Source organism: Hermetia illucens, chromosome 5 (assembly GCF_905115235.1).
Source record: "Hermetia illucens chromosome 5, iHerIll2.2.curated.20191125, whole genome shotgun sequence".
NCBI classification, from domain to species: Eukaryota; Metazoa; Arthropoda; class Insecta; order Diptera; family Stratiomyidae; genus Hermetia; species Hermetia illucens.
The window spans coordinates 59249143-59273865 of record NC_051853.1 but is presented as its reverse complement, the minus strand read 5'-3'; the positions used below and the strand labels follow the sequence as shown (position 1 = coordinate 59273865).

Below are 24723 nucleotides of genomic sequence, written 5' to 3'. Positions count from 1 at the left end.
AGCAAAGTGTTGTTAGAGCGCATCTTTGAATTCACGATCAAAATGTCACCTTTGGGAGCTCTCTCCTGAACTGCGTGTAATTTTTTGTAGAAAGCATCCCTCTCCACTGCATCCATGGCACTATACCATTATGATTCTCCTTAACCTGAACCGGAATTTTGCAGTCAGAATCCTGTTAAAACCCGGTTCCCAGGTCAAGATAGCGCATTTTGAGGTAGCCGTCAGAAACAACTCGACACCGGATTCCCGTCTGCTACCACTTGGCTTTCCAGAGTACAGAGGCACATGGCCGCAAGAAGGAGAGGAGTACTTTCCAGAGTCCCACTGTCTTACTTCGCTTCGGCCCAGGATGTCTACCTTATATCGTTGGAAACTAACTTGATTTGGAGGAAGCGAGCATTCTGGGGACCCTCGCTGCCGTTGTCAAGGAGCCGGCCCAGATTCCAGAAACCAACCGTGAGGTCAGCCTCTATCGCGTCTTTGTTGACGTTCCGGTAGCAATAAAGTTTCAAAATTTGCAAGTCGGTTGCGTAAAAATTTCTACCACTTACGACAGGGGAGCCTTTGAGTGTATTCTTAGGCTCCAACTCACAGGGTGCATCTCATACCTTTTGAAGGTATTGTTTTTTAGAAGTTTGTGTTAGGGTCCATGTTTCACATCCTTGACATAGCAAGGGTCTTATGATCGTTTTATATACTCGGAGCTATGTTTTCCTAGGTATGCAGCTGGCTTTTAAAATCCGCAGGAACGAGTAGAAGGCTCTGTTTGCGAGCTTCATTCCGCGACTATATAAAGTTGTGTACATTTTTCAAATTGTACGCGTCAATTATTATATTTTATCTGGTGGGCGTCATTTTTCTCGTTTGCGTCATAATTTTCGTATTGTTTTCGTTAATTTGTAGACAAACTTCATTTGCTGTTTGGTCGACATTTATAAACATCATATATTTATGATATATAATGTTCATATCGTCCGCATATACAAGGATTTGTAAGGACTTTTAGAAAACGTGCCTTTTGTACAGGCAACTTTTATATAACCTACTGTAATGCTAAAGTGTCAGACCGTCTCCTTGTTTTAGTCCGACGTTTATCTCAAATGCATCTGTCAAGCTGTGACTGTTTTGGGCCGCACTGTTGTGTGAGACATTGTCATGCTACCTTTGGCAGATTTGCTGGAATTCCCATGCCAAACATTACTTTATACAAACCATACCGGTCAATAGTGTCATATGCCTAATAGAAGTCAACGAATATTTGACGGACGTCGCATATGATGACAAGTTCTTCTTTGTGGATAGGACATATTACACTTTTTGACCACCCTTGCTGAACCTGTTTTTGGTCCCAAATGGAGAGAACCACATTATCGATAGATATCATAGTCGGTAAAGCCGCCTATGACAGTATAGCCAGGGTAAAACGGAAGAATTCGGTACCCCAACGAAATTAATGAGACTGACTAGGCTGACCCTGACCAATGTGCGAGGCCATATGAAAGCAGGAGGATCACTCTCGAGACCATTCAACATCAACAACGGTCTCAGATAAGGGGATGCCCTATCATGCGTCCTCTTCTACCTGGCCCTGGTAAAAAGGTATTCGCGATGCCGATGTAAATGCGAGATCCTCTTCAAGTCCACCCAACTACTGGCCTACGCTGATGATATCGACATCATGGGAAGAACAACCCGAGATGTACAGTCTATCTTCATCCAGATCGAGCAGGCGGCACGAGGTCTTGGGCTGCACGTTAATGAAGGCAAGACGAAGTACATAGTGGAAACGTCAGCCCCAAAATCAAAAGAATGAACAACATCGAATCGCACTGGTCAAACGAAAACAATGAAGGTAGGAGACTACTACTGTTGAAAATTGCTCCTATCTAGGGTCGAAAATCACAACCGATAAAAGCTATGACGATGAATTCTGCGCACGGTGGTTGGCTACCAACAGAACCTATTTCAGCTTACAAAAACTGTTTCGCTCAAAACGTCTCACCATAGGATCAAAGCTCTTACTCTCGGAGACTTGGGCTCTTAGCAAGAAAAATTGTGAACTGCTGCGTTAGAGAGAAGAATGCTCCGAAGAATTTTTGGTCCCCTACATGAGGATGGACGATTCCGTAGCCTACATAACAATGAAATCCATGACCGTCAAGTTGTGGATAAAATCCGGCTCAACAGGTTGCGCTGGGTGGCACTTAATCCGTATGGATGAAGATGATCCAGCCCGAAAAGTCTATAAGGGCAGTATCTATAGTAGAAAAAGAAGACGAGGCAGACCCTACCTGAGATGGAACGATGACGTGAGCCAGAACTCCAGACAGCTTTTAGGGGTATTGAATTGGTGGACCTCGGCGCAAAACCGGAATGTCAGGAGTTTCTTATTAGATCAGCCCTAGACCGGATACCGCTTGTTGCGCCGTTGATGATAATTTACTCAGAATCTTAAAAAGAAGAAATCCATTGTGCAAAATAGCTATGGACTCATGAGCGACAAAATCAATTCCCTTAACTTTCTTCATCCTCAAATCGATCTACACCATCCCTACTTGCAGACATTCTATTCCCAACAAATGAATGACACAAACATAGCGTGGCGGCTCCTCGATGGTGCGAAGACTGTTGTTGATATTATTATTAGAATGGTGCCGGTCTTCAAATTGCATTTCGTTTCTCACTTTGTTTAAAAGGAGCAACGTATGCTGCATATTTACATGCAGCGTGCACGCAAGATGCATCTTTTCATACACATGTGGCGATAAATTTAACGTTGATTTTAAGACTACGATTTTTATTGCACTTCTAACAGAAGGTGGCGGAGGTAGCTCAGGATGTTTACAGCCCCTTCAAGTATATAAGATCTCTCCTATTTGTTTGTGTTTCAGATGGTCCCTTATGGGTTAGGCAGTTTAAAATGTCTTTATTTTTGATAATATAAAAGCATTAAAATCAGCAACTGTAATTTTCTACTCATATCGTTTAGTGTGCATCTACGGGGAGTTTCTTACTCTTTTACAGATTTTCCATTCCTTCGACTTCCTCATTTGCATCACGCAAAAAACCCGACACCGTAAACCCACCATTACATGAGTGCAGAACATTGGAATGCTTTGCGTACTTTAGGGTCACTTTCCTTTCTATTCTGGGATTGCATGTTCTTTATTTAGCCACGCATCTCTTAAATCAGCTTCGCAGGATTGAAGTGTGTTTATAGAAAGTCACTATTTATTTTAGGCGATGCAACCTTTCCGAATGCATCGTGACTAGATTGAATCGCTATTCGAAATTAGAAAACGATCAACCACGACAAAATGAGCTGAAGAAACTGATGCGTGAGTAAAAACGGAAGGAATTCTGGAAGCAATGACTTCGAAACTATTTGATGAGGTTTAGATTTAATCGAAAGTGATAAACGATTTTGGGATATTTTTGATGAGTTGGACTCGAAAGAATCTTTTGTCTGACTTTTGCTTGTTTTGAAGGTTGAGAGAAAGTTAAGATTGTTTGGCTAAAAGAGGAAGATGATTCAATTAGATGATGAAGCGAACAGGTTAGTACCGAAAATTCCATTTTTTTTTAAGGAAATATTTAATATAGAAATGAAAGAAAAACAAGGCATATGAAAGATCTAAAAAATTTAAGATAAATTATAATGTTACAAACTTGAGTTACGACGCTGTCTGTAAGTGGCAATCCAAATAGAATCTTTTGGATTGGATTCCTTCCAATGATATCATGGACAACGAACCTGAAGCAAAAATAATATGTATATAGGGTTTGCAAGTCTGATTCAGAATTTTCCAAACCAAACTCTGAATTTTCCTAACTGCTGATTTTTCCAAATTAACTTCAGACTTTTCCAAATCATTTTCACATTTTTTTCATTTCAAATTCAGAGTTTTCCATTCAAAAATCAGAATTCTCCATTTCAAATTCCGATTTTTTCAATATTCCACTATAAGACTTTATACCAACATTTTATCATTGGGTATGGACGGAGCTTATCCAGTGAAAGAAATCTGAGCTGCCCATTAATGTTCTATCATTGCTTGTTTTCATGGTCTGGAGAAAAAAGGAACGCCCTCAATTTTTGTTGCTTTTTTCATGACTTCTAGACATATAATCTTGAACTTGTGACTGCAGTTTATTCCGCCATTTCGTGTAGAACCTCATGAATGTGGACCGATAACCGAGAGGATATCCCAAGTACTCAGAAGCTTAAATGGTGAGGTTACTAATTCCTTTCAAACATCCGGAGTAGGCGAAATGTCAAGAGCCACCTCAACTCCTCAACTGCTTGGTCCTTGGTTTTATTGAAAGTATGTGTGACGAAACCCTGAAAGCACACTGGGGCAAATGAAAGGACTATCTCATCGAAGTACAGTGTACATTTAAGTAAATCGACAGGTTCAGAATGGCCTGAGGGAGCTGGAAATAACACTTAAACAGGTCGGGAAGCTGGAAATTGGACGCTTCATGTATGAAAGGTTTTGTGTATTCCTTTTATAAATACATTTGAGTGTGCATTTGCCCCATTAATACGTAGCACGTTATATATGCATATATTATGTGAAAATATCCACTTTCAAGTGATATTGACACTCAAAGTCTTGAATTTGCAAGAAAGCGAAAATTTGACCTATTATAACTTTGTTAGTATAGTGCGATTTCCACAAAATTGGGTAGGATCTTCTATGTTCTATGTTATAGCCTATACTATCGTAAAATTTCGTGGCGCTAGGATGAACTTAAGGAGGGGTTTGCAGTCAATTACTAAAAATTATAGTAATATACTATTATTAACTTAATTTGAAAGGATATCGGTATGGAAAGTATTTCGGAGCCTAGGCACCACATACAACCTCCTGATTTTTTTTTCAGATTTTTCGGTTGGGTAGTTTTTGAGAATGGGTCCGTTAAAGAGATGATCACTTTCGACTCGCCACACTCCCCACCTTTCCAACAAATGTCAAAACTAAGGGCAGCTTCGGAAAGCACCAATCAAGACCTTCCATTTGATACCCTACATAACTACATTTGGTGAAAAAAAATTACACCCCCTTTTAATATGTATCTGGAACCCCCCCCCCCCCCGCGTTAAATTCGACGTAAAATGATGTAACTCACTGTATGCGTGAGCATTCACAGTTCCCACCTTTCCACAAAAGCGATTGACACGCTATAACCGTTTCCGAGAAAAATGCGTGTGATGGACAGACAGTAAACCGATTTTAATAAGGTTTTGTTTTACACGAAACCTTAAAAGGGAACTATCGAGGTTGACCGCATGCATTCTATTGAAAAACTTCGCAAAAGGAAGGATTATGCCGCGAGTTCCAGCAGAACGTTTTTAACTTTTAAATCCTCATCTTCGTAGAACAGAAGCTCATTCCCGACGCGGCAATTCTGTTGTGCTATTTAGTTAGCTTAGTTTGCTGGAGGGAGCCGCAGCTCCGAGCACTAAAGCCATTGTTAGGCACATTGTACTATCCCCGTAATTCGCCTATTTAATGGCTTTCCGCCTACGGCGTTCGTAGGCTTTAGCGAATTTGAGAACATTCAATAGAGGCAGAGAGTGTGCAGATTCTTCATTGAAGAAAACCTTACCAAGGTGTCTTTCTCACATTGGCTGCACATAGCCGAAACCACTACCCCAATCTTTTCCATATGATAGTTTAACAAGCAGTGCCCAGTTAAAAGCCCAACTAGGGTTTTCATGTAACACTCCTTAAGGAACATAAATGCCGCTCTGGCGACCCCAGGTTCTTTCACAACGATTTTCGCCTGCCGGCAACAGTTCAAATTTCTCCACTCGACTGCGTGAATCCTTGCAATTTCACCCTACAGAGTAGACTTGACAGTGGATGACCGGCTGCCAAAAGCTGGTTCTGGCGCCACCATTGTGGATCCTGACCCTCGGTGACCAGTCTGTCAGCCTCCTCATTACCAGCGATATTTGAGTGCCCCAGCACCCACCTCAGGAATGTTTCGTTCAGTCGGTCAAGTTTAAGCAACACCTGATGATAACTCCACACCAACTGGCTTGATATGTCGTTGCTGCTTAGTGCTGATAATGCTGCCCTTGTCGAAACAGATTTGAATATTACAAACCCTCCATTTTTTTCGATATTCTTCTGCTGCCAATGAAATGGCATATATCTCCCCCTGGAATGTGATCGTAATTTTTTCGAGGGGTTGAGCCAGCTCCATAATCGGATTCCCCGAGAACACCTCTGCGCCCGATTCGCCTTCCTTGATTGACACGTCGGTGAAAATTATTAAGTCTGTAATCTGAAAAGACTCATGACCATTTATCGACTATTCTTCTCTTTTGGTGATTATGGCAGTGTATGTCGGATCTGGAAACCATATGATCGGCCGGCATCAGAAGAACTAAAAACTAAGAATCAGAACTACCGGATGTTTGTCAAGGAATTTCCCGCCTTTCCACGCTCCAATGGTATCGAGTCTATATGCGTCATTAGCAGCTTCCTACTGTCAGCAAAATTCAGTCTCAGCCACCAGACGATGCATGCATACACCAAAATGGGTTTTATTATAGATGTATACATTCAATGTATCCGTTTTGGAGAAAGTCGTCAGGTCTTACCTATCGGAGGAGCCATAGCAAGGTATCCACTACGAGGAGCAACAACAGAGGAGAGAGAACCCCTCGCTGTGGACAGCCCTTAAGATATCCTGCCTCAATAGACTTCTAGCCGACCAATATGTGGATTTTTCTCCACCCTCTCTCTCTTCCTACCACCTTCACATCACACCAGCTAATTGGAATATAAGACTGTACTAGGCATGCAAGATATATATTCCGAATATGTAGACCCAAGCATCCATTCCCTCTGTTACTAGCACAGGAATGATACCATCCGGACCTGCAGACTTGAAGTTAAATGCCCATTTTACTCATTCCAGTGATACTACTTCGCATACCAGATTCCAGTCTCTCGGTTGAGGGCTGAATGCACCTGTCGGTCCCGAGATGAGATTTTGGATGCTGTCTGGAAAGTGCACTTCAAGCAAATAATTTGCCGTTTTTCATCGCTTTCTGTGTACCTCCCGCTCTGTAAACGTAAATAACGCAGCTTCTGGCTACGTTCTTTAATTAGGATCCGCTTCAGCTTTGAGGTTACCTCAAGAGAGTTATTCTCTTTGCAAAAGCGTGTGCTAACCGTACCAACAGTTCGAGGAAGTAATGGGATCCTTATAATAGCTAAGAGTAACCAAAAAGTGGTTCATTTTAAATTCATCACTGCAGGAAATTGTAATGTAGTCTGTTTCATAAAACTTGTGACGGAACTGCAAAAAAATGGAAAAGATCAAAGGCGTTGTGCTTATGGACAAGCAGCTATTCATTGAGCGTCAACAGTAACGGATAAAATGAATGGGGGAGTAGAGATACTCTAGCAACATTAGACTGATTATGCAATTTCCGAGGGTCTGCATTGCTTTCGCCCCAAGCTCAGTTTTTGGTTCCTAGGACCCTAGAGCTGCATCATCTGAAATGATCCTAAAGGCAGAATATATGCTGTGTGCTATCATTATGTGGACAGCACTCAGTTTATGTACATCGCATGAGATCTGTAATGACATTCACAAGCGGGGCTACGTAGAGAGAGAGAGATGGAGCCCAATACTCTAGATACAGACAGCCTTCAGGTATACCGAAGTCCCCAATATTCGTCTCATCCTTGCCAGAATCATGCTCACAGTGGATGCTTTACCGGAAGCATATTATGCGTGCGGCTTATAACTGGCGTTTATTATTACCTCCAATAATTGCCCCTACGACGCTTGGTAGTGAAAGCCACACTATTTGCTTCGCATAAGTAGAACTCAGAATTCTTCAATGCTGTGCTGCTATATAGTCTCCGTAGCCTACTCCCAGGGCTTCTTCTGGAGCCGAAAGGTTAAAAACATTATTATATATGCCATCCGCAGCAATCAGCTTGGCGCGACTTCTATAAGACACTCGCTCTATTCATTCCATTGAAGTTTGGAGCAACTTTATAATTTCTCTAATTCTGAGAATCTTCCTCCTCCTCTGCCCGCTCCGATGAAGGATTTTGCAGTTCACATAAGAATTAGCTGAAGAACATATTCCACAAAAGTAGCGGCAGCATACTACCTTGAAGCAACCTTTCGTTACTTCTGCCATGAGATAACGATCAATACATACTTCGGCACACAAAAATTCCTTCGCTAGGGTAGCAGAAATCTACTCCACAAAGTTCTTTCCCGTAACCACCCGCATCGCACCCGCTTTCCAGAATTGCATTCCCTGACTTTGGAAAATTAGGAATTAGGTGCAGACTCATAGGATTCTGCCGACTGACAGGTACGTCCTTAGCACTTTTTCGCGAATACGATGTTCAACCAGTCGCATCAGACATTTCAATGAAATGATATTAGGATAATTTTTCAAAAGTTTCTTGACAGATGGAGGTAGGTTACTGTTTGCATGATTAGAAGATGGAAGTCGCAGTGGATAAGCCATACATTGAAAAGGCGACGAGAGGATCACTCTCTTAACATGTTATGAAAAGCAGTAAAAGGAAGCTATAGGCTTCTCACGAAATACTGATGAAAGAGTAGCAACTATGATTTTCCATTAAATAATAAAAAAAAAAAATATTGTTAGCTACGCAATTCCAATATTTGCAGTTCGTGACAGTACAAATTTGTCTCCCTTTTTAGTTGGTTTACCCGGTTAGATTCATCTAAGCTCACCCAGTAAGCAACGAGGCTCCCTCGACGATTACCTACCTTGTCGTGGTAAGGGAGCTCAGTAAGGAGGATCCGGGAAACCAGAGGTGACACCTGAAGCTAAGCAGTAATCAAAACCCCAAGCCAGGTGTAACTACCGTGTCAAATGCTGAATGGTCCCAGGGGTTAAGATGTGGCCGTGAATGGCGAACTCTGGATATCAGGCGACTCCCAGTTTCAACTAGCATCACATCGACAAAAAGAGGCTCTGCCGAGATCCACTTATTTTTCCCGGTAAAACAAAGGCCATGACAGCCAACTATGAAGAAATTAAAATCCTAAAGATGGGTAATGAGCCCACATTCTTCAACGTGGTCATCGACATCACGGTAGCATCCCTGACATTGCTGCTGTTATCGGAGAGCGGAAAATATCAAACGATATCACGCTCTCGGATCACAGGCGCATTGTTTCCGCAATGGGCATGGATCCATCTTCACCCACTCATTTCGGAATCCATGTAAGACAGATTGGGCGACGTACAAAACAGAACTGAGCGCCCGAGTTACGATCTTTGGGAGACTCATCAAATCCAACAAACAACCCAGATGATCACAACTACTATAAGAGAAGCTTTCGAAGACAACTGCCCACTTATGATGCCAAGGAAATGCCATGCTAAAACACTATGGTGGAACTCGGCCATATGCAGAAGAAGAGACGGCGTGTAATTTGCATGCAGTTGCCCATCCTCCTCAGACTTCAGACGAAGATACCTTGGTAAGGTTTGCTTCCAGAAAGAGTCTGCGCATTCTCTGTCTCTGGGTAATGTTCTCAGATTCGTGATGAATAAGCGATCTCAGGGGATAGTACAGTGGGCCTAGCAATGGTCTGAGTCTTTGGAGCTACGTCTTCCCACACTAAACTAAACTAACTAAAGTAACGATTTCGCGAATCTTTTACACTTCCACAAAACATGATGGTCTTCCCTTTACTAAAGGATGTGGTCATGATATCTCAGAAAGACTCTTCGTTATAGTAGAATTTGAAACTTTATTCAGACAATGTTAAAATATATCTAAACTTCATCAAAATTTCCATTTCGTTTTTTTTTCTTTCGAATCCTGTTTGGAATTGACCTCCAGATTCAACAAGTTGCCTTACAAGTGAAGCGTTTTTTTTTCTAATGCAATTGGAAAACCAAAAAAAACTGAAATAACGTTTCAAATGTCGAGTAAAGAGAATTTTAGTTGTCACTAACAGAATATTTTTCCTGATATATCAACCATATTTTTTTAAGATTTGAAGAAATAGTGTTCAAAGTATTTTTACTTACTGTTTATGCAGCTTCGTTGTTGAAAAATGTTCGCATTAATTTTTAATATTTGTTAGTTGATGGTTTAAAATTATTAAGCACCGTCAAATCGCCTTATTTTTAATTGTTTTAGGCATTCAACCCTTTAAATTCTGGTTATTGTGTTTAAACTAACTCTTTCCATAAAACACAATCACAAACCGTCAACGAGCTAAACGCTCAAAACAAATTATTCGGAACGTCATATCCTCTCGTTTCGGAAGCTACATGTACAGCGGCTGCATTTTCCGAACGCTTCATAAAAATATCCCATGTAAACAGAAATTTCCCTCGGCCACCATATTCCCATAAATCTGTCAAGAAAATCCGTAATCCTGTCAGTTGTGTGTCAAGGGAGAAGTTTTCCTTTTGCGAGGGGCTTGTGTTTTCATTATCAGATCGAGAAAAAGTATTCGAAAGACATGAAATAAATAACAAAACTTGAAGAGAATTAACGGCTGACCGAAATTGCGGTCAAGAGCAAAATCGGTCGTTTGGCAAACGAAATTGCCGCATAGCCAAAAATTCACGACTTCATAATCGCAATCACAAGTGTCAATCGGGAATCTCATAAATTCGAAGAGTGCAAAAAAAAACGAGAACACGGACGAGGACTTTTCCCTATATATTTTTCTGGGACGACACTAGTCGTGTAAGAAATGAAAACATCGCTCTTTTGCTGTTCATGAGATTATTTGCCTGAACTTGCCAAGCAGAACCCACCACGGAAAATCGGACGAAACCAAAATGACTTCGGCTGTCGATATTCAAATAGTGAATCCGCCAAATTTGGAGAAAATTCAGAATTTCTTCAAGGACGCGACATATCGCGAAACAATTGAGTTCAGTGCAAATTTCAATACGCGGCTATGTATCGAGCGGCGATTGCGGCTACCATTCATCGACCCCCAGACGGGAGTAGCGCAAAACCACTCGCAATTGTTTATGGATCGGCGACAGCGTTTGCCCCCGTTTCGGGAGGGACAGATCTATTCATATCCGGCTGCTCGATGGCGGAAGAGTCGACGCCAGTATTTGAGCAAAATGTACAGGTGGGTTGCGTTGTTTCTACTTTTTTTCCAGCTTCTCAATGTTCACTCATACATATAAGCGCGGAGTGCTCAGCGAAAACTTTCGACGGCCGGAAATTCTATTCGAAATGCCCTCGTTAAGCGATAACAGCAAAGTTCGGCTATCTCGGTTCGCAACACAGTTTGCTCGTGTTGTACTTTTTGCAGCCCAGTGGAAATGCTGATCGCCAATTTGATATTGAGGCCGAACGGGCAGTTCAGCAGGGGCTCAGAACAGTGTATAGTACTAATGTATGCAGCTGGCGCACTTTGACCTCTAAAAAGCGAAATGGAGCAACAATTAGTGTTTAAATTGGGTCTTTATTGAATATACGGCTCTGTCAGAAGCTCCACCATGTTTAAACATCCATCGGAGGCCTAAAGATCAAAGCATTTTGCTTTGCAACGGGGTTAAACGTTTATTTCTCAGAATATCAAGCATTTTCCGCGCACAACAGTATCAGCTTCAGAAGTGGAAGACCGTCATCTTTGCAAAAAATTCGCTGTTGCTCTTCTTCCATAGGTACACAATATAAAAGGTGGTGAAATGGGGTCCGGGAAAGTTTCCCATTTTCAGAGTTGTTAATTTTCCTTATAGAGGTGCAAAGACTATCCCGTGACCTGGGAGAGGAATTGAAGGATGGAAATTCTTCCCATCCAGCAGCTCATTTTGCATATTTCGGGCTCATATTTGCAGGTGAAAGTTGTATTCTCCTCCTGTTTGACCAGTGCGGTTCGATGTTGTTGATTGGTTGGTTTTCGGTGCTGACGTTGTCTTGCCTTCATTGATGTGCAGCCCAAGATCTCGCGCCGGTTGCCGCCTGCTCGATCTGGATGAAAGCAGTTTGTACGTCTCAGGTGGTTCTTCCCATGATGTCGATATCGTCAGCATAGGCCAGTAGTTGGGTGGCCTTAAAGAGGATCGTATCTCTTACATTTACCTCAGCATCACCGATCACTTTTTCCAAGGCCAGGTTAAAGAGGACGCATGATAGGGCATCCCTTTGTCGTAGACCGTTGTTGATGTCGAATGGTCTTGAGAGTGATCCCGCTGCTTTTATCTGGCATCGCACATTGGTCAGCCTAGTCAGTCTTATAAGTTTCGTCCGGATACCGAATTCTCTCATGGCCGTGTACAGTTTTGCCCTGGCTATGCTATCATAGGCGGCTTTAAAGTCGATGAATAGATGGTGCAACTGTTGTCCATATTCCAACAGTTTTTCCATCGCTTGCCGCACAGAGAAAATCTGATCTGCTACTGATTTGCCTGGAGTGAAGCCTCTTTGTTATGGGCCAATGATGTTCTGAGCATATGAGGCTATCCAGCCTAGCAAGATAGAGGAGAATATCTTATAGATGGTAATCAGCAACGTGATACCTCTATAATTGCTGCACTGTGTGATATCTCCCTTTTTATGTATGAGACAGTTAAAGCCTCGTTGCCAATCGTCAGGCATTGATTCGCTGTCCCATACCTTGAGCACAAGTTGATGAACCACTTGGTGTAATTGATCGCCTCCATATTTAACCAATTCGGCTGTAATTCCATCGACTCCAGGTGGCTTATGATTTTGAAGCCAAAGAATTGTACGGACTGTTTCTCCTATACTTGGTGGTGGCAGTATTTGTCCGTCGTCTTCAGTTGGCGGGAACTTCAACTCGCCGATGTTCTTGTTGTTCAGTAGCTCATCTCAGTACTCAACCCATCGCTCCAATATGCCCATTCTGTCGAAAATCAGATTTCCCTCTTTGTCTCGGCAGGATGAGCATCGAGGTGTATAAGGCTTCATACTGCTGACTGATTGGTAAAACTTTCCCGCCTGGTGCGGTTGATCCCTGTACTTTTCCAGTTCACGGACTTGTTGGTTCCCCCAGGCTTCCTTTTTCCGTCTGTGAAGTCGCTTCTCCGCTCGACGGCTGAGGCCAAGTATCTTTGTGGCCGTATCAATGATAACGTTCTTCAGGTGGTTGTGAAGATCATTTGTTGATGTTTCATCTCCAGGCCCTCTGTTGACTGCGGTTATTGCGATTCGAGTCTATATTGGCCCCCCTATATGTTCTGACATTCAGCAAGGCTGAGAGGTGGCCGCGTTCAATCAGCACGTGGTCAATTTGGTTGAAAGTGGTCCCGCCTGGAGAGGCCCACGTATGTTTGTGAACCTCTTTCCGCGCAAACCAGGTACTTCCAACAACCATTTCGTGCGATACTACTAACTGGATAATGCGCAATCCGTTATCATTGGTATCCCTATGTAAGCTATGGGAGCCGACGTATCGCCTGAATACGGTCACCGCCCCTACTTAACTGTTGAAATCTGCAAGTATGATTTTGATATCATACTTTGGACAGGCTCCAAGGGTCCGCTCAACTACCTCGTAGAAGATATCCTTCTCCGACTCTGTAGTCTCCTCTGTAGGGGTGTGAATGTTTATGAGGCTTATATTTCTAAAGTTGCCTCGCAAACGCAGAGTGCATAGCCTTTCGCTTATATTTTCAAAGCCGATAACAGCAGGTTTCATTTTTTGGCTGACTAAGAAACCTACTCCGAACACATAGTTTACTGGATGGCCGCTATAATATATGGTGTAGCGGCTCTTCTCCAGGAGACCGCTCCCTGTCAATCGCATCTCTTACAACGCTGTTACATCAGCCTTATATTGGGAAAGGGTATCGGCTAGCTGCTCAGCAGCATTCGGTCTGTACAGGGAGCACACGTTCCATGAGAAAATGCACAAATCGTTAATCCGTTGTCGTTGCCGGGTTCGTCGTTGTAAGATCCATCCTGTCCGAAGCTCCTTTCGTGGCTTCGTAACATCGGTTTTCCGTGTAGGGTTGTCAGCCCTACCCAACCCCCAACCTGAAGGACCATTTGGTACATTTTGTACCGTTTTTAGGCGCGGGAGACTCGCCTTCATCCTTCTCCGTCTGTAGTTTTTCATAAAGAAAGAGCTTCCAGCGATCACCACTTGGAGGTGGAGATAGGGTTTGCTAGTAGAGCTGTTGGTGTTGGTTCAGCAGGCGTTTCCCAGGTCTTATGCTCCATCGTGGGTACAAATCCACGTTTCGCCCTGGGACCAATACTTTGACAGCGTTACTATGGAACTGGCTATTCCTCGTAAGCTTTAGCCCTTATAGAGTTTGCCATTTGTGTGCTATCGTTGTCGATATTTTGGAATGGGCTCCAAATTTGTTTAAGTCTTCTCGAGAAAGGTGCGATAGTTGAGGAGGCAGACTGTCAGCCTCTCAATCTTTTTACTTTGGGTTCGGCTGCAGGTAGCATGCAAATACCCTTCTAGTTGTCGCACTCAAGACGGATGCTCTTCGGAATCTTAACGGCCATCCGCTTCCTCCACTCACTCAGATTCCCATGATTTACGAATGAATGGAAATAACAAATCTGCAAGGGCCGACTGAACAGTTCCGTGGGGAGATCGTCTAGGTCTTTTTTTACTCCCCTTGAACGCGTTATTGGCAATGATAATGTCGCTCCTGCTTGGAGGACCAGTCCTTATCCGCAGGATACGGCGGACTCATATCATATCATATCATTCGCAGTTCACCGAAAGTTATACCATTCAGAAACTTGGTGGAGTCCACGTTCCACTTGTTGCTATACGTCGTGGATGAGAAGCTTACGTTTAACTTCTTTACTATTCACGACAGCTTCTACTTCCCTCATCAACGCAATGATCGAATTTATTTTGTCACGCTGTACGCTGAGGTGTATTTTTCGCATTTTTTCACGGTAACGGAACTCCAGCGCATCACGCTCAATCGCACTCGCAGTCGTTAACCATTCCCTGCGTCACCGATCCGCCTTCACATTTTCGCAGTCAGTCAAGTCTTATAACGCCCTTTTCGACGTGGCCAACAACTTCATCCACACAAGAGATAAAACATTTTTGAGAGCAATATTCTCGGGTGAAATCACGGAAACGGCCCATATTGAATTTGTGGGGCTGACGTTCTGGTTGCCTGCGAATTGATGCAGTAGCGAAACGCAAGCGAAGGTAAGCGGTCATCGAATGATGGTTCATTTTACGGCCACCATAAGACAGCTTCTAAATCTATTGTTGTTCACGATATAGACGACCAAATCGCCTATTTAACAGCCTCCTGCTTGCGGCGTTCACATCATTTCGTAAATCTGGGGACAATTTTTCAGAGACATAGAGTACGTAGTTTCTTCGTTGACGGAAACTTTTCCAAGGTATCTTCTTCTATGAAAGCAGGCCCGCCAGCTGCATATGGAATGCGGGACGGTCTTCTCCTCCTTACATTGGCTACATATAGCTGAGATAATCATCGTGATTCTTTTTGAATACGGTAGTTTAAGGATTAGTGTCCCGTTAAAAATTTCTCTAAGGCTTTCATGTCATCCCAGAAAAAATGCTGCTCTACGGCCTCGGGTTGTTCAAGAATTCAAATTTCTCCATTCGGCTGCGCGAACACTTGCACCTTCGCTCAAGAAATAGTCTAGGTAATCTCAACTACACCAAAGCTGGGTCTGCAATAATTACAAGGGCTATGAGGAACCATGGCTAACTAGGCGAAGTATTAGTATTGGTATTCAGGCTCTGGTATGATGCCCCTGACGGATTCAAAAAGTATATTGTTCCTCTGGGTGTTCCACAGGAGACTACACTAGACCCGCTACCTAGTTGCCTCTATTTACTTACCCTATGATTCTTTGTGCCCTTCGCCCAAGCAAGAACTAAGGAATCTGGTAGTGCATGCAGAAGCAAGTAGCCTCGAACTCCTATTAGGTTGCAATGCGAACGCTCAGCATATTTGTTGAGGCAGTAGCAAATGCTCTTCTCTAGGATTGCAGCTGAAGCTGTTTGATTTTATCACTTCAGCTGGTCTGATGACCGCGAGCGTAGTGTGCGCCCCTGCGTTCATGGGGACAAGAAGAAGTGAAGTAGGCCTATCAATCTGCATTTCAAAGTTGTTAGAGTAGATTAGTTGTTTAGAGTGGACTAGCAGTCTCACTCTCCTATTTCCCAAGTGGGGAAAACAGTTCCATGGTGGAATCGAGAACTTCAAAGACTCAGTAAATCAACCAGACGAGTTCTAAATCGTGCTTTCAAAACCAATAAGAATGAAGGCTAGTTAAACTTTCGGAACTCGCAGCTTCTTATGAGGCTCGTTTAGTGTTCGAAATGAGACTTCTTTAGAGATACTGTGAGGAACTGAAAGATGAAAGGAAATCTTCCAGGCTGTGCAGAGTCCGTAATGAGGATGAGTCGGCCAAGTAGGAGTCTCTTAGAAAACCGGATGGGTCAATGCTGATTGACTCACTACTATGCCAAACGCAAAATCTGCAAATATACACTCAAGCTTACGCTGGAAGAATTATTGGAAGAACTGAATGCAGTTTTCGCAATGCCTTCTGATTCTCGGTTCCTCGTTTCCTGTTTGGTCGAAAAAATGAAGTTATCTTGAAACGAAGAGAAAACTGGGACAAACCAGAACAATGCTTGTCAAGATATACTGACGTCTTCTACGCCGATAGCTCAAAAAAGGGGTCTGGAACAGGAGTCTACCCCTCAAATAAAAACAGGGTCCCCAAATGCGTTATCTCCAATCCTTTCTATCAATGACGACGTCCGCCTGTTCCTTATATGTAATAATGAAGTGCTATCGGCGTCGGCTGATCCTCCCATTGTTTGTTTGGTTTCCCAAAAGATCTGGAGCCATCGATTTTCGTTTGGAATACTCTTTAAGATATTCTCAAACGGCCTATTTGTTGAACATGTTCAACCCATTGGAGAATTGGCAATTTGATCATCTTAGAGGCTTCCCGGTCGTCGTATATACCTTGCCTAATTAACCATCCATCATCTTCTCGAACTGTTCCCAGCGACTTTTCTTAACACCTTGCTCAGTCGAAGCACTAGTTCTCCATTCGTAACATAACAGATCTGATAATTGTTCTATAAACACCGAGCCTTGTTCCATTTTGTATGGAGTAAATCGAATAATATAATTTTTTTGCAAGCTTTGTTTTTTTTTTGTTTCATATGCTTCGTATGCGTCCTTCGCCAAATATGAAGCGTTCCCCAAGTTGTATCCCCCAATTGTGATATTTCGTCTAGCTAGCTTCTAGTTTGGAGCATGATCTGTGTTTTTTGACTTGTGGCCCTATACCCTTCGCTGCATCATCCAGCTTCACGAAGGCTAGAGCGCGGTAAGACATTAATGTACGCTACTACTTGCATTGTCTTAAGTAGTAATGTACCTTTGTTGCTAACAGAGATTTTTCTGATTGGGTACTGAAGGACCAAGTTGAGGACCATCCCGTCCCCCTGCTTGAGATTGTCGTTAAAACTGGATCCGTCAGACTATTTTGAATTCGCATTGGCGAAGTTGAGTCCGTCATGGCTGATTTTGGGAGGCAAACTAGGTTCGTTGATATTCCAAACTGAGCATAACTTCATACAGTATGTTGCCATCGATACTGTCCTATGTTCGTTTGAAATCGTCATTGAATTTCCAGCAGCTTTCGAGCACTTGATTTACGGTAAAAATTCATTGTTGAGCAGCCACCTTTAAACTTAGCTTGGTTCTCCCCGATGATTTTATTCACGTAGGGGATCAGCCTTTTTTCCTAGGATTTTTGTAAATACTTTTTAGACTGAACAAAACAGTAAAATGCCTCTGTATCTGTTGCATGCCCGCTTGTCGCCTTTTTTGTACATTAGGCAGTTTATATTATAGCCGTTCTGATTGGATTTCCATCACCCTTTCATATGTGCTGGTTAAGTAGGTTATCTGTGTTTGTCACGCAACTGCTGTTGCCTTAAGAAGCGCGGGTATATCATCGATTCCCGGTGTTGGTGTGTCGATGTCACCTAGATGGTTTTCTTGTCTGTGTTTCTTCATCTTATGCCAGCAGGATTAGTTCATTCGAAAGATTAATCTTGGATGCACTAACTTATTTCCTCCGCACTTCCTAGGAGAGCAAACATGGATCTATTGCCGAGATTGTTGCGGGTGTATGGTTCCATCAAGCTTCCCATAGAGGAATCTTGAAGCTTCATTCGCCCAGTGATTCCATCAAAATCCATTACCATTAATCCGAAATGAATCTATAAGGAAGCTCTGCCTTTGGTTTCCTCTGGGATGTGAAAATCCATAAACAGCTGTCTAAACTGTTGTTATGACAGATGCTGCTACATGCCCCAATGCACTGCATTACATACACATTTTGCTCGTGCAATTCCCGTCGCGGTCGATCGTGCGCAAGACTTTTCCATCTCCGTACCTTTTTGCAAGAACATTCAAATAACGAGCACTGATAATCTCTGCCTGACTGTCCTTCACTCAGTATTTCATTTTGAACAAACGCTAAAATGCAGCAATTCAATATTTCTTCATTTCATTTCTTAATTCCAGATACTCTGAGCGACCATTCCAAGCACTTAAACGACCGGAACCAGGAATAGAAACAGCCGATTCAGATTTCAATGGAACTTTACTTGAAGAATCATCTTCCCTTGGTGGAGCCGACACATCAGACAGCAAAGACAGCCAACAGCATCTTAAAGAGGATCTACCAAAAGAATGGTTCTACGACGAAATGGACATGAACGAAATGGATGCCCTGGAGGAGCCAAAGTCGCCAGCTGACGATGAATACGATTATGATCCACGTTACGGCAATAAGAAACGAAGAAAACGACGACCCGGCAAGAAAGCTATGTTGCCGCATTTAACCGATACTGTAAGAAAAGGTCGTCCTGGCGCTGGCGCATCAGGTCGTGGCCGAGGAAGGCGCAAGACACCGCGCGAATCGCGCAATATAGATCCTCCTAGCCCTGGTCTGACATCAGAACCGCCATCATTTGAATCAGCGGCGGCCGCTGTATCCGAGAGTGTGACGGGCGGCGATGACTCTGAATTGAGAAATTACCGAAAGTACCTGTAATATACTCTTTATCGGATTTTTATTTTATTTTATTGCTAACAATTATTGAATTAATAATATTTTGAAACTGAGATGATGATTAATGGAATCAATCAGTCACAGCGGTCGATGAGTTATACAAATTTGTAAATTCGGGAAAGTGGTTTTGTCATAGAAACTGGTCTGTACAGAATAGTTCGATAAACAAAATTGAATAGAATGCGACCAAACTCATCAATATTGCTTGAAGTCACAAGAAAATATTTTTATTTACAATATTTCTTTAATTGTTTTGAGTAAAACAATTACTCGCGAATTGCAAAGTGAAATTTTATCTTTCGTTCGCGAAGCTTTAGCAATTCGACTACTGTGACTGAATTTTAACATTTTAAAGCATAACAGCATCAATAATTTAAAAATTATAAAATTGGGTAAAAAATAAGTCGTTCATGTGGAAAAGGAATGAAATTAGAAAGAGAAAATGAGAAAGATTACATTTCAAATGGAACGAGAATAATTTTATTCAAATTTATTCAACGCTTGTAACAACAACAGAAGAATGCATCACAACCTCGTTTGCACAACACACTCTAAATATGAATATTTATTATTTCGTCCACGAATAGGATTTTATTTTGGAGACTATACTTTTCTGGATTAGTTGACTGAACAATTGTTTTAGGATAGAAACGCATACACTCGCATCACACGCATCCAAAAATCTTTAAAGAAATAATCATCTTCTCATTATGTCAATATTCTATATATGTATGTGTATGGAAAAGATTTATTCTCCTTTTAGGTTTTCTATTATTATTCTCATATTTTTTTCAAAGAAATTAAAATATATATAAATATAACTAATAAATAGGGCATATGTTTGTGTATGTATAATAAGACATGAGTACACAGAAGTTGAATAAACAACAATTTATTGTAGACGGAGCGCGTTTCATTTCGATTTCTCCCTTTTCGAGCGTACACCACACTTCAATAGCGGCTGATTATAGCCTCAGCTGAGGTCAGAAAAATTTCTTAATTTTGTTCATGGGACCTGCTTCTATTTTTATTTCGCTTTCTTATAGTCGGAATGTAACATTTTTTGGTGGTATGGTTGTTTCGAATGGATAGGGATGAAAATCTTGCAAAAACGCTGTTGGTCGAGGTTGCAGCAGAGTGTGGGATTCGTACCCACTAAAACCATTCCACTTTTTCGTCCGTAGCCTCGTGAGACCACCATAAAGTATTACTTCCCAAGGGGGGAGAGGACGGCTCAAATTGGCGTCCGATATGTTTTCCTAGCCCGATCCAGTTCCTGCAACTTATTTTTTGTATTGCTATTGTTGCATTTGTTGCACTCCAAATTGGTTTTGATCTCAGCATCTCCACACTATGCTAAGGTCACTCAACTACCTGCCTACCTCGGGCCTTTGGAAGTAGCGCCATCCAATCCGAAACAACTTCGTATAATCACCATATCCTGTAAAGAACTGTGCCAGGCTCCAATTATTTACACACGTGTTTTTGTTCGCCCAATTTCTCAATACATAAGATCAGCGAAGAAGCATTATCTTTCGATAAAACCTTTAGCAGTCCGCAGTCACCTCGGACGAGTTCGCCTTCCTTTTCTGGTAAAGGCAGTGTGCTCGAAGATCCAATGGGATTATTCCTGCGTTGACACACTGTTGAATGCTCATACTCTTTATCGTGAATTGCTGGTATAACCATCCTCTTTCAGCCACGATAAGCAAACTGCGACTATTTTGGTCTTCCGATATTGGGCATAATCCTTGCTAGAGTTAAACTAGTCAAGTGGGCACTTGGCATCGATCATGAGCCCCAGATACCTAACGATTGATTTTGAGACGACCTTGTGATTATCAAGATAAAATTTCGAGAGTATCGTTTTTTCTGCCAGTGCGGCTTCGTCTTCCTCCTTTCCCTCCTTCGTTAGGTCCACTTCAAACATTCGTAACCATGATTTGATGGCATAAATTGTTTCACCTTTATAAAGTTTCGCGTATTCGGAGTGCTCTGCAACTGCTACCACCACCAGGTCCTCAGCAAAACCTCTGGCACGCGAAGGCCTAATGCTCCATCATAGGTAATGTTCCACAACAGAAATCCCAATGCAGAACATTGAAGAGATACAGCCTGACACAACTTATTCTTTATGATTGTCGCCCGTTTCGTAGCAGAGAAGCCGCTCGGAGAGGTAACTTTAAGTTAATTGAGCAAATAGCCAGGGACACTCAGTTTAAGAAAAATGTCGTTAATCCAACCCGAGTTGGCTAGAACGGGCTCGCCGAAATCATACTGCTATCTTCGTGAACGATGCCATTTTATGTGAAAATGGTTGGTTAGTATTCATCATGCTATGGACAGCGAGACAGCGTGCATTTGTCGTCGGACAGTATTTATAATTTAGGAAAAGTGTAGTTTTGGTGCAGCGCGCATTTAAAAAATAATTTAATGAGAGTCTTTCCAATCATATACCGATGTTGAACTGGGTCGATTGGGTGAACAACTTGGATCGAGAACACTATCGAAAATGTGCACGCAATATGGTCACGAAGCCCGCGCATATCAGTACATCGAAAGTTCCTAGGCAAGATAGGACCTGAACACCCATCCGAATAAAATGCAATTCGCTTAAGAATCGAAACCCGCTCATTCGCCAAAAAAGATTGGAATTTTGTGGGAAAATTAGAAGAAATTAGAAGATTTTTTTTCAGTGGCAAAGCTCATTTCGATTTACACGAGAATATCAGCAAACAAAACATGCGGTATTACGCTATTAAGAACCCAAGAATCACGCATGCAATATATTTACATTGCCCTTGGATCACTGCAGAGTGTGCAGTTTCGGCCACGGTTTTACTTTTTCGAAGAGGAGCGTTTGAACTTCACCGTTAATGATAGCGGCTACCTACCTAAGTTAAACGAGTTTTTTCATCTCCTCTTTGCGTAGAAACGAGCCTCCCTGTAGACAATATGGTTCTAATTACATGGTGCGAATTTGTATATTGCTACCGAAGTTTTAAATCTGCTGAAAGAGTAGTCTTTCGAATCGATAGATTTACGGAAACATAGAGTTTCTTTTAGATCTTACGTCGCTAGCTTTTTGTGGGGCTAGCTGAAGAGCCATGTATATTTAAATAAGCGAAAAGGGATCGAAGCCTTGAAATCTGCAATTCGTAGAAACTATGAAGATAATTGCAAATTTCAAGAAAAGGGTAGTCGAATATAAGAAATGAGGTAGGAATTATCTTGTAAGGGTATTAAAAAAAACAATTTTCGATAAGATAGCATATCTCCTTTTCTTTCTACGAAACATTTGAAAGTAAGGAGTCCGTTGTCATTCACTCCTCCCATCCCTCCTTCTCCCCCCATAGTGGCTAAAAGACAGATAGGGTGATATGAAGAAGGTGTGCCAGGTAGATTTCAGCGCTTCGGTAGCAGAATCAACTTCTGGCCCTTTCGCTGGGCACAATTCAAATGTGATTATGACCCATTTGCACCTGATCCTAGTAGTCATCTTGGAGGATCCCGTCCAATCCCGGAGACTTGTTATCCCCTATACTTCAACAGATCTCTTATAGTTCCTCCTTGGTAACACCAGAGATCGATTGTTCAACCTTTAGCGAGAGTTCACTTTTCTACTATTACGGAAAAAGGCTTGTAATTATTCTGAATAAAAGCCGAGGACACGACACTTGGGGTAATTTTTGCTAACCGGCCTTGTTTATTACAGCATTATAGACATCTGACTCATCTCCTTTTAGAGTCGCCAGAAATGTCTCCTCCTCATATACCGAAGTGGATCATCTAGTTTTTCTAGTTCCAGTGCTCCTTTGGATGTTACTTCGTACATTTCCAATGTCGAAAAATACGGCCATTCTCCAAAGAGTTGTTGAGGTATATCAGATCAATGATCGATCCTAATTGTCCACTTTAGAAGGTTACTAAGCATATGACATTGACCAGTACAAAGTCCAGCTCCCTACAAATTTCAAGTAGGATTTGATCCTCCTCCCCCACTCCCATGCTTTGGCGCCGGTAATTATTTAAAGTTGTGGTCACTATCATTCAAACGCAGATTGTTTTGCCTCTCCTTAGCCTCTGGGAATGGCATTGTTTCCTAAATGGCTTGTCTTCTAGATACCATACCGCGACCTTCCATGAGGTAGCTAGCCTTCACCACGTAGTGCCAGAATAATTTTGGTATGTTTCGTAGATTCCCGCCACGTTTATATTCGCCTCGCGAACGGCTCATTAAAGCCGATCTTAAGTTGTCTTGCAGTTGCAGTGGTTAATTTGGATTTGTATGGACCTCATTAGCCCTTAGGCTTTTTCATATATGCCGGACATTTGCCATCACCTGCAAGCTGCCGATTGCCTATTCAGTCTTTCTCCTTGCATAACATGCTTCGTGGATCATCCGTACAATCTCTGATGAGATAGTTGTCTTCTCTACACTTCCTGCACATTTTCGATCAAAGGTACTGACTGGTATATGCTGTGAACTGACCAAAATTGAGGCACCTAAAGCATTTGTTTTGGAGATACTTCCTGAGTCGGCACATGGCTGACGCTATTTTCATATTGCTCGCGATAATCATGTTACCGGCTTATTCCACCAGCAAACTAATAATAGTGATCTGAGAACCTCCATAAGTCTTCTTCTTTCTTTGGATGGTAACTTGTTCTCTTCCACTAAAATTAGATTGTCTTTTAAGGCAACATAGCTATTTGCCCACCATGTAACCTCGTCTTAATTCTTGCATTTGGTTGTTATCCGCTGTTTTCTGGCTTTACCTACATTGCCTAGCATACCCACGTCCGTCAATTCTTCCACTTTTCGAAGGATACCGGCATAGGACATATCTACTTAGCTTTTATTTCCAAACCTTATTTTGCCGCTGTTTGTTGTTCATATGTCCATTGCTCATGGCTATGAATTTTTGATTCTTCTTTTTTTGCTGGTGCTGAAGCCATAATCGAATAAAATCAACTGTCTATAGTATTCTCGCTAGCTCCACTTTCCGGCGAAGAAGCTTTTCTCTTCTAGGCCATTTGCTGAACCAGTGAACTTCTTGGCATTAAAGAGCAGTTCCTTAAACGACTAAGACTCATTTTGCGAGACAAGCTTAATTGGAAATCTTGCCCTACTACCCGAATAAAGAAAACTTATAAAAACTTTGCCATATATGAGTCTAGAACCTTTGGAGAAAAGGGGGAAAGAGTCACCAAAGTCTGAATGGTCTTGTACCACGCAATCGTCTTAAAGAGTAGGTGGGGCAAATTTTACTGCTAAAACTGGATTCACTCTGAGGCTCCTTTTATACCTCCGTTTGTTTTAAGGAGGTGTACGAACACCATGCTAAAAAACTATTTTAATGTCCAGCTTATCGGATTATTAAAACTTTACATCAGTGGAGCTGAAAGTATGAGAGGGAATATGGTTTGATTACGTAAATCACACTTCATTTTTCTCGGGAGAAGTTTTCAAGTTTAGACATGGTAGAATACGCACTAACTTTCCTTTGTTAGCGGTTACTAGTTTGTAATGGGATTGACAACCAAATATATGCACGTATATGAATTGGAATTTAGTAGATGGAGACATTTCTTGCTATTCTTTGCAATTTGTTAAATGGTT

General features: G+C 42.0%; 1 protein-coding gene across 1 annotated transcript; it reads left to right on the top strand.

The window, feature by feature from the left end:
• Positions 1-10390: 10390 nt before the first annotated feature.
• On the top strand, positions 10391-20000 carry LOC119657299 (zinc finger protein DPF3). The gene is made up of 2 exons (XM_038064145.1): positions 10391-11133; positions 18551-20000. Exons 1-2 carry the CDS (start codon positions 10829-10831, stop codon positions 19080-19082), a joined length of 837 nt encoding a protein of 278 aa, XP_037920073.1. The 5' UTR covers positions 10391-10828; the 3' UTR covers positions 19083-20000.
• The last annotated feature ends 4723 nt before the right edge of the window (positions 20001-24723 follow it).